Here is a 16,515-nt window from a genome sequence, read left to right as displayed (position 1 = left end):
TTATTTAGCTAATAAAGTTAGCTAAAAGCTGTCTAAAGCATAGGGAATTATGTTTCTTAAACATTAAGAATCTAAGCTGTATAACTACTTAAATAAATGCATATAGACGGGTACCCTCTTGCCTAGTAAGAGGCATGATCAAATTAGACCAATTAGAATCAACTTTTCTTTAGGAAAAATAATTAAGCACAAATGCAAAATAAAATTAAAAACAATTATTTAATCAGGATTTCCTGCTTGCTGATTTAACTCATGATTAAAATTAGTAATATAATCACTCTGATTTTAGTCAATCCCTCCAGCACAGACCCACCCTCAAAGGCTCGCACAGCCCCAGGCTTGCCCCGTCAATCTTCAGCATGTCCAGCCTCACTCAAGCCCTTCTGCTCCCCTCTTCTGGGACTAAGTTTGACTGAGGTCGATTAAAGCTTACGAGCATTCATGTTCCCACCACCTACTGCATCCTCCCCAGGGAAAGGCTGATTGCCAGGATTTTTCTGCTGGCACAACCCGGCACTCTGCTTAGGAATGAAAGAAAGTAATAAGAGCTCTAGAGAAGGTGCCTGGGAAGGAAGCAGATCCTTGGTTTCTATCCCAAACAGAGCATCTCAACAAGGATGGCGTCAAGATGAAGGGAAATGTAGAATTCAAAATACCTTCCGATACTCACTAACCCTTCTCTACTGCTACTGAACTCGATCCTTCAGTACTGAATGTGAAATGCAGTACTCATCCCTTACCTTCAGCCAACAAAAGTTTCCCACTTGCAAGCCCACCTGAAAAACTGGGTTATATTGTGGTGGCCAGCTTCTGTTTAACTGCTCTTGAGCAATCCCAACTGGAGCACTGGCACTGTCAACAGAAACCCCGACTGCTCTTCTTCCTCTGCCCACCTTCACCTCCACGCAGAGCAATCTGGCAAAGCAAATTTTCCTCTTCCTCTTTTACAGCTGAAACACACCAAGACAAACAGAAAGTAGTTCATAAAGCTTTTCTTCCCCTCACCTTGGTGTGCTTTTATATGTTAGGAGAGCTACAGTTCAGGAAATATTCTACTGCATAAACACAGTTTACTAACTTAAATGTTTTCTTGTGTAAACATTTCAGCATGGGGGCTGAAATTTAGTATGGGAGTAATCTGAACTGGGAGCAAGTACAACTTCAATATACAACCCTACATCAAGAACACATAAAGTATAAAGGATTATTTAAGCCTGTCATATTTCCATAATCTCCACTCTTCAGGTAGCAAAATTCTATAGACCTAACTTTGACTGTGATGCACATACATACAGTAGCCTTTCCCAGGAGTCCCAACAGTATTTTGCAATCATTCAGGACTACCAGGCCCTAAGAAAATCCAAAGAAATGTCAATACTAATTGCAGACCAGAGTTATTACTAGTAAGCAAGTTTACTTCAGCTTGCTGAAGAAAAAAAATTACTTGCTGAAAGGAAAAGCAAACAGGAAAAAAACATATAGAGAAAGAATGAGAGAAATGAAAAGCTTTTTATTTGAATGGAGGTAATAATAAATACAGCCTGTCCTTAAAGATATTGATTCTCTCCCCATTTAAAATGGAATAGGTTAATGGGAAATTCCATTCTAGGCAAGTTAAAACAGAATTAAAACAAAACAATCACCCAAGTACTAATTTGCTCTATTCTCTGCAGCACTTGTCTTTTAGAAAACCAGATTCAAACAAGGGTCCGTATTAACAACAACAACAAAAAAAAGTCATCTTTTCTCTTTTATCATTTCTGCATGCTAGAAGAACTCGTAAGAATTTGGCATAAGTATCAGCTCACTTGAGAAACATCTGCAACAAAACCAGCAATAATATCACAAGCTAGAATCTGCGCATATCAGTGGAACGATGAAGTCTTACACACCTGCTCTTGCTACAGCCAGCCTAAAAAATCTTTCATAATTGCAGTGCTCATCCTGAGTAAAAATATACCATCACCTTTAAACACAAAGTGTTTCCATTATTCTCTGCTCTCACATAAACCGGCCAAATCCATAAAATTCTCAGTCTACAGTTGAATGATAAAACCCAACAAACTTACTGAGAACTTACTGGTTAAGCAAAGCAGCTGAGTTTTTACACTACAAGCAAAGAACGGAAGAAAACAACCCTGTAAGTTTTAACAAGATCAGGTAACTTCCACGTTCATGGGCTAATATACTGTATGTACCATATGTGACACAACCCGGCACCTGGGAACACTTGCTAGGCTGGAAACTTAAGGATGAAATAAACTTTACCTTTGTGCTCAAGCAAACAACTACCATCACATTTTAGATAACAATAAATACAAATAATACACATTTATCAAATTAAAACAAAAAGTCACCAACAAAAGTTACTACTACAACATTAATTCTTCAAAGAGTATCAAATATATGTCATAAGCTTATTTACCATTTTGTCATCACATGTTAATTTGGGCTCAAATTTGAAAACTGAAAATCACATTCCTGTGGTGGTATTTCAAAGTTTTATTTGGCATTCTCTTTTGCTTTCAGTGAAGTGTTCAAAGCCAACAGCACACACAAAAAACAACTCGCAATGCATCATGCTTGACTACCAGACACTGTGGCACTGCCCCCAACCTCAAAAGAGAAGCTTTCAAGACACTCACATGTATGTCCCAAATCTTGGAGGTGTTGGTTGACGAGCAGCTCAACATGACCCGGCAATGTACGTCTGCAGCCCAGAAAGCCAACCACATCCTGAGCTGCATCAAAAGAATCGTGACCATCAGGTTGAGGGAGGGGATCCTCCCCCTCTACTCCACTCTTGTGAGGCCCCACCTGAAGTACTGCCTTCAGCTCTGGGGCCCCTAACATAAGTACATGGACCCGCTGCAGCGAGTCCAGCGGAGGGCCACAAAGACGATCAGAGGGCTGGAGCCCCTCTGCTATGAAGACAAACTGAGAGAGCTGGGGTTGTTCAGCCTGGAGAAGAGAAGGCTCCAGGGAGACCTCACTGCCGCCTTCCAGTACCTCAAGGGGACCTACAAGAAAGCTGGAGAGAGGCCTTTTACAAGGGCATGGAGTGACAGGACAAGGGGTAATGGCCTTAAACTGAAAGAGGGTAGCTCTGTATTAGATGTAAGGAAGAAACTCCTCACTACGAGGGTGGTGAGGCATTGGCATAGGTTGCCCAGACAAGTTATAGATGCCCCATCCCTGGAAGTGTTCAAGGTCAGGTCTGATGGGGCTTTGAGCAACCTGGTTTACTGGAAGGTGTCCCTACCCATGGCAGGGGGGTTGGAACTAGATGATCTTTAAGGCCCCTTCCAACCCAAACCATTCTGATTCTATGAAATCTCTTCTGTCTCTCTGCCTTGTCAGCAATAGCCTGAACATCCCCCACCTACAATACAGCACTTTCCAGCTATGTGCTTTGGTCTCTTTAGTTACATGCAGAAAGCAGTCAAAAGTCAAGAAACTTCAAACATGAAGTTGCATCATTGCAATTACATGAGCTACAGCACAAGATTTAGCCACACAATCACACTGTATGTAAAATAATACTGCATAACAGTCCCCTTAAATTCCTGATAGCATCCTACTGCAGGGCTTCTGAATGAGTGACCACATATCCACACATAAGTTACGGGCATATAAAACAACTGACAGAAGTACAGACATTTACAAGCTATGCTGTGAAATGCAAACAAGAGACAGTTCTGGTACAATAAAAGTGTACAGATGCAATTGTACTGAAGTGCACCCCAGTCCTTTCATTTTAAAACCTTAAAACATAAATTCAAATCTATACAGCTAAGCCATGATGCCCCTGTAAGTCAAGATATAGAAGGTAACATCCAACTAAAAATGTTCCTGCAACATTGTAGTACATTTCAAAAAAAAGGTTATTTTCTTTAATTTCACCTGTATTTCCCAAGTAGTCCCTTTTTGATACTGACAAGGCATTGCATGTTCTTTTAAAATAACTTTGTGCAGTAGTTACATATGCCAGAGCTTTTCTGCTTGCTTTCTCCGTATTACAGCGGCAGAGAATATTTTTTTGGACTTCCTAAATCAGGGTGCTGGGAGTTTCTGTTCTTAATAAATCAGAACCTTTAAAAGCCCACATGAGAGATGTGGGGTCTTGCCAAACTTTCACAGGTGATTCACAGGTGAGGTCAGATAAACCACAGCACACAATAGCGTGCTCAGTGAAGGCCTGTACATCTGAAGGCAACATGGGCATAACGGTCAGAGAAGCCATCCAAAGGGATCTGAATCCACAAATGAGAAGGCCAGGCCAGGCCACAAGCTCAGCTCAAATGCCAAACGCACTGTGTCTGGGAATATTACCCACGCAAAAGCAGTACAGGCATCAGCAGCGATGCAGCTCTGATCCGGCATGGGCCAGCAGCCTTGCGCACTGCTCCAAAGCTCATAACCTCTGTAACATCACAAGGTATCACAAGTTCAGAATTGATGAGAGCACAAACTCCTATAAATACACTGCACTGCAAATACTGAACACTTATTAGCTTTATCTGACATCATTCTTTCATGTATATAAAACGTATCTGTGACCATGATGACGTGTTTATACTTCAGGGCCTATTGCTTTCTGGCAAGATACTCCACTGTAAAATGTTACTTAGGTAAAGTAAGGTGTGCCGATAACGTCCCACGAGCATGAACATAAAATACAACCCCAAGCATGGCTGGTATTTTTGAGTATCAGCATCTTTGAGTATCAGCAAGCATGCTGATTTTTTAATAGAGCTACCCAGTGAGGATGCGCAATTACCATGATCCAGGAACACTGTGCAAATACAGTACATTATAGTACCAAGCAAACACCAGGCCTTTGACTACTCTGTAACCCCTGAATCTGTATTAGGGGATGTAAATTACAGTACCCAGAAAAACTCAACAGCATGAATTGTAAGACAGAGACAGAACAAAGGGAAAAGCATCATAATCATTACATTAAAAATTAATTTCACAAAAATGTTTTTCCTTGTTGAAACAGAGGTAGTGAAGGAACAACATTTTTCTTTAAAATAAACAGATATCTAAGTCGTGTTGCGGTAATCATGTCAGGCTTGTACACCGGGTACCTGAACTACATCCAAAAAGACCTCATATATACACTGTGTGAATACTGTATGCATGCATATTCATAACAAGTGTTGCAACACTGAAGAAACCTACTCTCGATAAACTTAAGCTATGCATTTGGCCAGTGGCTGTTGGTTTTGTAAGAGCTTCAGTTTCCCAGAGAAGATGAGCACAAAATGCCTGCCACTTTATTCAGCATCTTTAACATATACCATAATCCCTTTCCAGGTATTTTCTAGAGCATTTCATGTCAATCCATCTACCTGCAGGAGCGTGTGCAAAAGTGACACAGAGTGATACAAGTCTGACAACTACTGGTGTGGAAAATGGAGAAACACAGGCTGCATTCTGCGCCTTCAGGATGTCGGATCCCTGTTACCAAGTCCTTACATCGCGTATCAACCGAAAAAAAACACAACAAAAAGGCAAGCAAGGAACCAAGCAGCTACAGGAAGACCTGAAAAACAAAAGACTCCCCATTTTCACTATTATTTCTATTTTAAGTTAGCAAGTTTCCTGCTTGGGCGGTGACGTTTTGCAGATGCTACATGGTATTCATTAAACTGGGGCAAATCAAGTAAAATTATACAACTGCTCGGTATACAAGTAGCCGTGCATGAAAGTTCTCCTCCGCCACTAACGGGCGTTCAGCAAGTAGTTATTTTAGCTAAACGCTGCGAGGAATTCACTCGCTGTATAACTGCTACATCTTGTGGCAACACATTTCAACGCAAGGAGGAAAAGCAGACAATACCCGAAAGGGAATAGCGAAGGGACTTGTTTGCTCATAACCTTCATACAGATATTCCCTGCAAACACCCACAACACCCTGCTGTCGCTGTCGGTGTAACACAAGAGGGGAGGAGCAGGGGAGGGAGGAGAAAAACATTATCATCCAAGGCGTGATGGAGGACAGGAGAAAGTTGCAGTCATTCCGCGGTGGCCGTAAGGCGCCCTGTCACTTCTGGCCGTAAAAGCGGCCGCCCCCGAGGGCGCCTTCCCCACAGGGACGAGCCCTCGGCGTCAGCCCCTCTCTCCTCCCCACCTCCATGATGCCAAAAGTGCCCGACTCCCTCTATCCAGCAACAACGGCCGCATCCTCCGGCGCAGCACTTTTACTTTGCCGCTGGCGGAGGGGAACCGTTTCCGCGGAGGACGCGGCGGGCGGGCGGCCGCCCCGGCAGAGCCGCCGCGGGAGCAGACGCGAGCGGCGGCGGGCGGACGGCCCGGCAGCGGCGGGAGCGCGGCCGATCCCCCTTCCGCGGCCCGGCGGCAGTGGGGGAACAACGAGGCGCCGCCGCGCTGTCGAGCGGCGGCGGGGGGAGGGGGGGCGGCGGGGCCCCGCTCGCCCAGCGCCCGAGGCTTCCCCTCACCGCCGCCGGGCCCAGCGCTGACCCCGCGCCGCCGCCGCCGGGGGCACCGACCTCTCCCGCCGCCGCTCCCCGCCAGCCCGGGACCGGCCTCCGGCGGCGGCTGCCGGGCCCCTCCCCGAGGGCCGGGCCCCCCGCGCAGCCCCGCGGCGCGCTGGTTACCTTCCTTGGGCGGCTTGCCGGGCGGCGCGCCGTGGAGCTGGGAGGCCGCCGCCGCGGAGCAGCCCTGCAGGCTCGGTGGGGACGTGGAGAGCCGGGACCAAGATGGCGGCCCCTCCAAACTTCCACTGCTACTTTGGACACTCATCAAGCTACTTTCCTGGAGCCCGGCAGCCGCCGGGGGCGGCGGGGGAGGCGGCGCGGCGGGGGGACACCCAGCGCCGCGCTCATGGCCGGGGGGCCGGCCCGACACCGGCGCGGGGAGGCCGCCGGCGGGGAGCGGGCTCCGGAGGCAGGCGGGGCGCGGGAAAGACGGGGCGCGGGGCCAGCGCAACCTGCCCGCACCTCTGCACTGCGTCGCCGCGGCCGCCGCCGCCGCCGAGCAGCCGCCTGTGTCTGAGGCTAACCTTCCCCGCCGCCGCCGCTGCCGCTGCCGCCGGGGAGGGGAGGGGAGGGCGCAGGCGGGGAGGGGTCATGCGCAAACACGATCGCGAGCCGAGCGAGCGCCGCGCTCCGCCGGCGCCCAGCCGAGCCCAGCCGTGCCGTAGCCGCCCAGAGGCGGCGGGCGAGGAGCGGCGCCCCCCGCGCACGCACCTGCCCGGCCCTGCCGCGGCCTGAGCGCGCCGCCCGCCCGCTGCCCCCATGCGCGCCCGGGCGGCCCGGTACGCCCGCGCCGGGGTCCCCGCACCGGCCGCCGCGTCTGCTTTCCCCCCGCGCCCCGCGCCACAACGGCCGTTGTGGCGGGGCGCGGGGGAAAGCAGGCACGGCGGCGGGGAGCCCGTCCGCGCCGCCACCGGGGCCCGGCGCCACCCCGGCGTGGGACCGCGCGGGGCGAGCCCTGCCCACCGCTGCGGTGAGTGGGGGCGGCGGCGGGGCTGAGCTGGGCGCTTGCCGGCGCGGACGTTATTTTTGCGGCTTGTGCTGCGGGGGCTGCCAGGGCTCTGCCGGATTTCAAGCGCGTTTCTTTTTCCCCGAACAGGACAGCGTGGCGGCAGCGGCGTGGGGACCCGGGAGAAGGTGTCGCTCGCCAGCCGCCACCTGCGAGGCAGCCCCCGCCGGAGGAGCGGCCAACCCGGGCTGGGGGAGCCCTGGGCCAGGGCCACCCCCCCCCGCCTCCCCCGGCAGGCGGGGGCTCCCCGCTAGGCACCAGCCCTGACCTGTGCATCCTTCAAAACGCACCTCTCCACCCTGAGTTAGGATAAAGTGCAGGCATAGCGGAATTTAAACCCAGTTTTCCAATTTTCGGCTTTTTCTTAAAACTGACAGTGTCTTCCCTGAGAACGTGAGAATCTTGGCAAAGTCAGTTCTGGAACAAAGCCTTTCAGCTTATGAGCGCAACTTAGGTAGGACAACGATTACTTAAAACAATACCATGGTTTGCAGACATACTGCATTCTGCATGTATACAGAAGTATATTCCTCAGCCAGGCATGGTGCTCATTTTGTGGCTGCTGTATGGAGACATCCTGGCCGTCCTCTACCCTGCTTCTGTTTGAGAATGGCAGGAGTAGATTACTAATGTTGGGTTGCAGATCTGCGCACAACACCGATATTACCGGTTCTGTCTCTTCCTTTTAAAGTGACATCTGTCAAATTATCTAAGAGTTTCACCTCCCACAAGTATACAGCATAGCTGAGAGTTTCTTCACAATTCACTATTAACTTGAAGTAAAAATCAGTATGTTTACTTGCTAAATGAGTCTGTTCCAGGCTATCTATTTAGTAACAGCTATACAGGTTTTTTTGGCAGAGAGAAGTGGTTTGATACTTCAACTGAGACTTACTTGCTTTTAAGGACTTGATCCTAGAGACTTCTCAGGCATTACCTAAGAAAATTACACCAAGAAATTGCTAGTACTTAGGCATGACGTAAAACAGTGCTAGTTCACTCTGACTGCAATATTAATATTTTACAGCTGGCACAGAAACTTCTTGCAAGGTTAGAAACAAAACATAATCCCATAATCCACATGATAGCATAAGTGAACATACACCTCATTTCCTGATGAGTACATCCTGCTGCAGCACACTGCTTTCAAAATCTGCCAAGTAAGACGCAGTAAGTTAAAGACATTCAGGTTCTTTGTTCATACTCATTTGCATCCACTCCATACAAACCCCTGCTAGCCTTACAAAAAGATACATAAACAAGCATTCCTTCTGCCACTTTTGCTTACAAACAACAACAAAAAAAATGCCTACAAGTCATTCCACTAATACAGCTGGGACTCCGTGTTTAAAGCAAGCATCAGTCGCTTTGACCAGGGGAACAGGATACGAAGAGGAAAATCCCATTCATTGCATCTTCTATCAGACACGCAGTTTAAATATTATAAAACCGTCAAGATGTCTTTTAAACTGTCATAAATTAACACTGTGAAAAATAATCAGATCTTCACAGTATCTCATCATGTGTTAGAAGGCACCTCACTGAAGGACCAGGAGTGAGTGGGGATGTACTGCAGGATTCCCCACCAGACCGCTTATTAAACAGTGCCTGCTGCTGCTTGGCAGAAATGGGTACCTGCTGCAAAATACAGGTTGGGATCTACTTTTCTTAATATAGCAGAGCTATATCTCTTGGTTTTGTGACCTGTTGATGTAGACTGAAAGCAGAGCATGAATTATATAGATCATTTCCAGATGAGACGATCTATATAACTTTAAAAATACATGGAACGGTTATATTTCCCCTCTGTAGTTCATAGAAAAATTGCTTTCTTAATGTAGAAGTAGAGCTGATGCTGATTTTAAGGTACCCCTTTATTTGTAAAGCCACGCTGCTTCAGTGTTACCAGTTTAATAGTATCATGGCAGGAAAGGACATCTTCATTAACACCTTAGAACTTTCCAAACATCTTCTAAAAGTCTTCCCTTATTACATAGCATCATAAATGTACATAATGCTTTCCTGTGAGTGCCCTACCTTCATGTTGCAATAAGACTTTATGGTCCAGTGGCCAGATGAATAACCTGTCTCTCACAGTGTTGAGGAGTCTGCTCAGTGTCACCCACTCAAAACATTACGTTTTGACTTAGTCCAACTCGTATAGTACTGAGTAAGTATCACTCATTCTTTTTTAAAAATATAATAAATATTACAAATTTTTCTTTGCCTTCTAGTTTTCAGGAGCAGAATAGTCTGCTATCAAGGTTTCCTACATAAACACTGCGTTATCAACATCAGGCATAACTTGAGGTAGATCCTCAAATGGATCCTCAAAAATAGAGAGATCCCCTTTCAATGGGATTGCACTGGAAAATGCTGAAAAAGGTGCCATACACCTATGTACCAGGGAAAGCTTGACTCCAGGCAAAGCCCAAAGAAGCTGATGTGGTTTTGTGAACTGCTAAGGAAGAGGACCTCAAAATTCAGACCAAAATGGAGAGGAGTGAAATGCCTATGTGCTATTTTTCTCATGAGAATGTGTCAAATGGAAGTTCACAAGGTTTATCACAGTAGTAACCCTCAAATCAAGGACACTTGAAGAACAGAAAAGCATCATGAAATTTCATTATTCCAAAGACAAAAAAGCCAAGCAACAAAAATCTTAAAAAAAAAAAGACCCCACATTAAAATTGTGAGAGGTTTCAACTTTGCGACTGGAATTATTTGTGCAAGAAATTTTTATCACAGTAAGTTCGCAATTTACCCCAAAATCTTTAGAAAAGTAAGAGAAGTTAACTGGCAGATAGTTAAGGAAAGGGCTTAAACAAAAGAATTGATGGGCTGCATAGAGAAAACAAGGAAGATTACAGCAGGAGCAAGTTTCTGGAGACATCTGCATTGTATCTATAAAGATAACCATGCACTCAGGTCAAACGTCAATTTCAAAATTTTTACATACATCCTTTACAGGACAAAGAATCGTCATTCCAAACACTACATGTGGTAAAATCCTGAGTTTATCCTAGATGTTCTTGAGGAAGAATATGCTATGACTGTGGGACCAATTACAGAGAGAGAGTTTCTTCCCTGTTCAGAGACCTTCATCTTCACTCCTCACAGGCACCAAATACATTTTGGTGTCATTATGAAAAATATGTACTCCAATAACATCAAATAATACATATTCTTAATAATTGGGTATGTCTTCTCTTTTTTCCCCACGAAAATCTATTTGATATTCACTGGCTTAGGTTTCATGCAATACCTGGGAGTAGATTATATGAATAATGTATGTTTACATATAGGTTATAATTAAGACCATTTTTAAATTGTGTCAATAATTAGAAGGAAAGTGTCAAATTCATGGGACAAGTGGAAGGAGCATAGGTATAAGAGGAATTTGATTTAGCAGGCTTGTGCTTCTAGGAATGAAAGGCAAGAGTTTCCAGAAATTATCATAAATGACAACATCCCTGGAAAAGTATTAAACTATATGCTTCCAAACTTAACTCTGTCTCTATCAGCTAGAGATCAGGAAAACGTCAGGAGTCTGAGATCATTAGTGTCTTTTCTTCAGATGCTTTTGGTATCTATTTCCTTCACCTGCTTCTTTTGATCAAGATTTCTAAAATATGCCTAACAAAGGTATTACGTCTCTCTTTTACCTTTTCATATAGTTAATCAGAAATATGTAGCCTTCTTCCACTTTGTTGGACTTGGAGCAAGTTACCTTCTTCAACAGACAGCCTAGCAACCCAGCCTTGGTTTTACCCTTTTCTCAAACAAGCAATTCTCTTCTTTAAGCATTATTCAAGTCCTTTGATTTATCATAGAATCACAGAATCATGGAACTGGGTTGGGTTGGAAGGAACCTTAAAGATCATCTAGTTCCAACCCCTCCTTGCCGTTGACAGGGACACCTTCCACTAGACCAGGATTTAGCCCATCACTTATTTGCAATGCCAGTGAAACTGCAGTTTTGTTTGTTACAGCGGCTTCAAATTCTTTGTTAGTTCCCTGTCATCCTAGCACTTTGGATAATAGACCTGTAGCAGTACATTTAAAGCATAAGCCATTACAGGCACTGTGTATTTACCAATATATATTAATTTTATATGTAGATAAATGTATACACACATATACACATGCACTCACCAACCCCATATATAGAAGGACATACACACATCCTATAAGTATGCCAATACCAGCAGCCAATCTGATTTAACTATCGTAGTAGAAAAGTATTCTTGTAACTAAATAGACATACCGGTACAGCAGCTTGAGTAGAAAACACCTAAATTATTTCATCATCCAAATGATGTATTTATGACATTTCTAGGTTAGATGGAATGAGGTATGCTGGGAAAACATAACTTGAGAGAAGAAAATACTGTTTTCTGACTTGGTGACTACTGGAAGCTTGTAGCTCAGACACTCTGTCCTTCCTTCTCCTGACACAGCTGAGCACATGTATGGACCCTCCCAGTATCAGATCAATGTACTCCTGGCCAGTCTGGGCTGGAATGACGACTAGAATCTTCCAGTCTCCGTGTCCTGCAGCTTAGAAGATTCAAAATGCATTTTGGCACAAGTACAAGGTAAAATGCCAAGTGACTGTGACAGCAAGTGCATTGCTGTGATAGAACACCATCTCGGATTGTAACAGCTTCGGCACCTGGTTCTCACATACCGTTTCTATTTATGAGCAAATAGGAATGTTGCAATTGTACTAATATTAATTTTCAAGTTTAGCTAAAATTCTCTAGAACTGATTTAGAGCAATAATATTTTTATAGGAAAAAGTTATTTAGATCTTGATTAAATCAATTTTGAGGCTCACTGAATTAGAGCTGTCTCCCTGAGCCATATACCGCACTACATGCTTAATAATTTTTTTAATATAGAACTTGCTAGCAACTCTCAGTTGCAAGGTAACAAAAACATACATAAATAATATACTAGCAAAAATATCTTCCCTAAATATACCAGCATATCAAGATGCAGAGAAGCCAAAATGAAAAAAATGGTATCACATTAAGCCTACGTTCGCGAAATAGACACAAACACTATGTAAGCACAGATCTATTTTTATCATCCATGTAATTGTCATAAACTGCATTTATCATATCTTTGATATCATCACCATTTGTACTCCAAATCTCTAAGAAGCCTGCACACAGCCTCCCTTCAAACCAAACAGAAAAACTAAACAATGGGGTATATTTACCATAGAAATGTTCCTCTTGACTCCAGTCTCCCTGCTCTAGCTACTGAGATTATTAGCCACATTCCAGTCAGAATCAAGGACAGTTTTACCATCCCTCCTTGTGTATGTCATTTTAATAAAAAAAAATTTGGTTTTAAATGTTCCCTGGTGAAGAAATTAAAAACCCCATCCTGATGGATGCTACATTCACTTTCCCCACCTGTCTGTTTTCATTTTATTCTATTGCTTTTCTTCCTGTGTCCCTTGCAATCTACTTGCCTGCTATTCCCTGCAATTTCTTCCGACACTGAGACTATTCCTTTTGTAACACTGCTCTCAGGTAAACAGGCCCCTCTTATCTGTCAGGCTTCCTCTCAATCTTTTTTTTTAAGCTCATGCTTTTCCACACATCTTTCATACTGCTGTCTCACTCTTTACACCTTGTATCTTCCTTCCTGAAGTATCTGTCTTGCCTGGAGCTTATTTTGTTGCCTTTGATTTTAAGCCATTAGAGACAGACAGTGTTTGCAGAAAGCCATGTCTATATGTGGTTTCTAATAGCAATGGGGCATGTCTTGATGCTTTTTTCAGGCAAAAGTCACACCAGTTTAGGGTTGCTGGGGTTTTTCTAATTGTTGAATAAGGCCTTCAAATTCACACACACAGAGCGCAGTACAGGAGACAAGCTGCCCAGCACATTCCTGAAGGGTACAGAGAACAACTACTTGTGATTTCAGACAGTTGAGGAGATAAGAGAAGAAAGGCTGTTTTGCATATTATTTACCTTATCAGTTAATACTTCTCAATTAAGGCACCGGTGGAAGGTATACATATAAAAACTGATCACAAAACAATAAAATTCATGATGCCAAAGAAAGCATGGAGTGACACAAAGAAATGGGCTTCCAAAAGCAGATTTTAGTTGGCTTAGGGTATGAATAGGTGGGTAGATCTTTTGGAAGAAATTCAGAAGGAAATGGGAGCATAGGAGAGCTGACAGATACTGAAAGAAGCGTATTAAAGGCACAACAGCAGACGACCCTGATGCAAAGAAAGCACTGAAAGAGAGCAGCAAGGTTTCATCAGGAGCTATTTGATCAAATAAAAAAAAAAGAAGGAACTACACAAAAAAGTGGAAACAAGAACAGGTGACTAAAAATGAGTTTAAAGAATAGCAAGCTCGCACAGGGAACAAATTGGGAAGGCTAAGAGGAAAAATGAGATAAATTAGGAAAGGACCTAAAAGCCAATAAAAGGTTACAACACACACACATGAAGTAAGGGAGACAAAGGAAGGTTCAAATCCAATATCTATCAAGGCAGACAGCAAATAATGTGACACAGAGAAGACTAAAACATTCAATTATCTTTTTTGCCTAGTGTGTCTACAAAAATCTTAGCATCAGATATGCACAGCAATTAATTTTAACAAAGGTCTCGGAAGCAAAGACCAGAAAAGGGAGGGAATGGGTTAAGTGATATTAAGACATGCCAGTTTCTGATCCTGCTGACTTAAAAGTGTAGTTCAGAAAGCAATGGATAAAGCCTGCTTCCCTGTAGCCTTGTGTCTCCTGTCTGGATTAGCCCAGAGCAAAAGCTCAGACTGAAATTTATGGCTGGAATATTCATAATGTTCTTCTGTGAGTTTTCCAATGCCCAATATCATGGTTTCATTTCCTCTGAATTCCTTGTTGCCATGGAGGACTCTCTACTTACCTGCTCATTTTCACAAAAACTGTAGAAATGTGGTACCTTTGATACCACAACTTCTCAGTCCAGTTCAGTTGGAAAGTGAGCAACAAGTTCAAAAGGCATGGTGTGGTCTGGCTGGTCATACAGTGTGGTTATACGAACTGTGTTTCCATAGGAAAATGTGCTAAAAATTACCCTGGAGCACTTAAAAAGATAAAATAATCTCTGCATGATGACTGAGGGGTGGGGGGGAGTTGTGGTTTAGGGTTTGTTTGGATTTTTTTGAGAATTTTTGGAGTACAAGGGAGGTCCTAGAAGACTGTGAAGGATGAAAATACTGCCTGGCCTGTCTTAGGAATTAGAGTTCAACTGACCTAACTCTCATAAATACATCATCCATCTCTCAGGCATACTACCATAGGTTATTAGGCAGTGTTAGTGTATAAGCAGGAAGATAACAATACTATAGAAAACAATTAAGTAATAAGATGTTAAAATGTAATTAGGATAATTATTGTGTCAAACCTCTCTTGATTTCCTTCTCAGAAAGGGCAACAGGCCTATTGAGTAAGAAGAAAGCAGTAAATGTGATATCCATGCTTTAACATACTTTTGGTTGGGTCCTTTCTAATTTTGCCTGCAATACAAGAAATGGTATAGATGAAATCAAGCAGTACACAAGTAGTTAAATATTTCTTCCGAACAGTATTTATCAACAGTTTACTGATGAAGCAGGATGGCACTGCAGTAACATCCTTCAGGGATTTCTCACCCATCCTATTCAATTTTTCGTTGAACATCTTGGATAATAGAACCGGGAATAAACTTGTAAAATTTGCAAAAAATCTGGAAGGAGGCTGCAAACACACAGGAACAGATCAGAACTCAGAATACCTAGATAATGTGAGAAACAGTATAAATGCAACAAGCTCATATTACATAGAGGGAAACTAAGCATCGCCCATGACAAAAATAAAACAGAGTATATCAATATAATATGATGATGCTTTAACAAGGCAACAGGATTGCAGAAAAGGATAGGAAGGTTTGAGTGGATTTCAAACTAAATATGAGTCAACAACACAATGATGTTGCAGAAAGAGCATTTCACATTCCAGGATGTATTAGGAAGTGCGCAGTATGTGAGATGCAGGACCTAATTATTTTGCAATCTTCAGTGCCGCTGAGGCCTCAGCTGGAGCGTTCTGTGCAATTTTGGCCAATGCACTCCAAGAACAATTTCAACAATTTGGATGGAGTTGAAATGAAATCAACAAGAATGATAAGTTATTTTGAAAATATGACTTACAAGGAAAGGTTGAAGGAATGGGGCTTGGCTTGTTCAGGAAAAGACGACTGGGGGGAAAACACTTGTTTTAAAAGGCAGCACACAGAAAGCCACGATCAACAGTTCTTTGTATCCACTTGAATTATAACAAGCTTAATTTGCTGCAGAGTAGACCAGATAAAAAAAAAAAAGAAACAACAAAAAAGTCCCTTTCAACTTAAAGTCTAGATAGATGGAATAGGTTTATAGAGGTTGTGGACCCCCTTCATTTGTGGTTTTTAACAGCAGCCTACACAAACATCTGTCAGGGATGACCTAGTTACCCATTTCCTGCCTCAGAACAGGGATGGACTGGATGACCTTTTAAGGTCTTTTTCTACCCCTCTCCTATAATGATTTCAGTACTACCGAACATGTTTCCTTTAACTTGGTTGCTATAGTTTAGGCAGTACAGTTGCTGTAGGCAGGCAAGGCCTGAGTGGTACTAACCTGTAAATGTAAAATAAGTAGTAATTCAGAAAATGATAAAACAAAGAACACTAACTTTAGCGATTTTTAAACATCAATGTGTCAAAAAAACCCCAGATAAACAAACTCTGGATTTTTATAATGGCAAATTCCATCAATATTTTTTTTTAGCCAGCTTGCACATATGTATCTTTGCAAAAACTTCATTCAATATCCCCTATAGAGTCAAATATCATACTGAGTGATAAAAACCAACCAAATGGCAAAAATCATAGTTTTATGTTAAATTTAACTAAAAAAATGCCATGATTAATTACATTATTTCTTAAAATACAGGTCTATTGACCAA

General features: G+C 43.5%; 1 protein-coding gene and 1 long non-coding RNA gene across 7 annotated transcripts in view; one reads left to right on the top strand and one right to left on the bottom strand.

Moving 5' to 3' along the window:
- TLK1 (tousled like kinase 1) overlaps positions 1–16,515 on the bottom strand; it is a 91,501-nt gene that overhangs the window by 63,734 nt on the left and 11,252 nt on the right. Inside the window, exons 1-2 of one of the 6 annotated variants that reach the window (XM_055718281.1) lie at positions 6,627–7,043; positions 894–950 (exon numbers count right to left, since the gene is read on the bottom strand). The exons of 1 other annotated variant lie outside the window; for it this stretch is intronic. In XM_055718281.1, coding sequence (XP_055574256.1) covers positions 894–950; positions 6,627–6,771 — 202 coding nt within the window. In that variant the 5' untranslated portion in view covers positions 6,772–7,043. 4 more of the 6 variants (XM_055718284.1, XM_055718282.1, XM_027810762.2 and 1 more) reach the window with 4 other exon arrangements.
- On the top strand, positions 7,348–14,920 carry LOC114016860 (uncharacterized). The gene is made up of 3 exons (XR_008733522.1): positions 7,348–7,476; positions 7,603–9,163; positions 9,747–14,920. It is a non-coding gene; the product is annotated as an uncharacterized LOC114016860 (long non-coding RNA).

This window comes from Falco cherrug, chromosome 8 (assembly GCF_023634085.1).
Source record: "Falco cherrug isolate bFalChe1 chromosome 8, bFalChe1.pri, whole genome shotgun sequence".
Taxonomy (NCBI): domain Eukaryota; kingdom Metazoa; phylum Chordata; class Aves; order Falconiformes; family Falconidae; genus Falco; species Falco cherrug.
The sequence above is the reverse complement of the archived record's forward strand: the minus strand, read 5'-3'. Positions and strand labels throughout refer to the sequence as shown.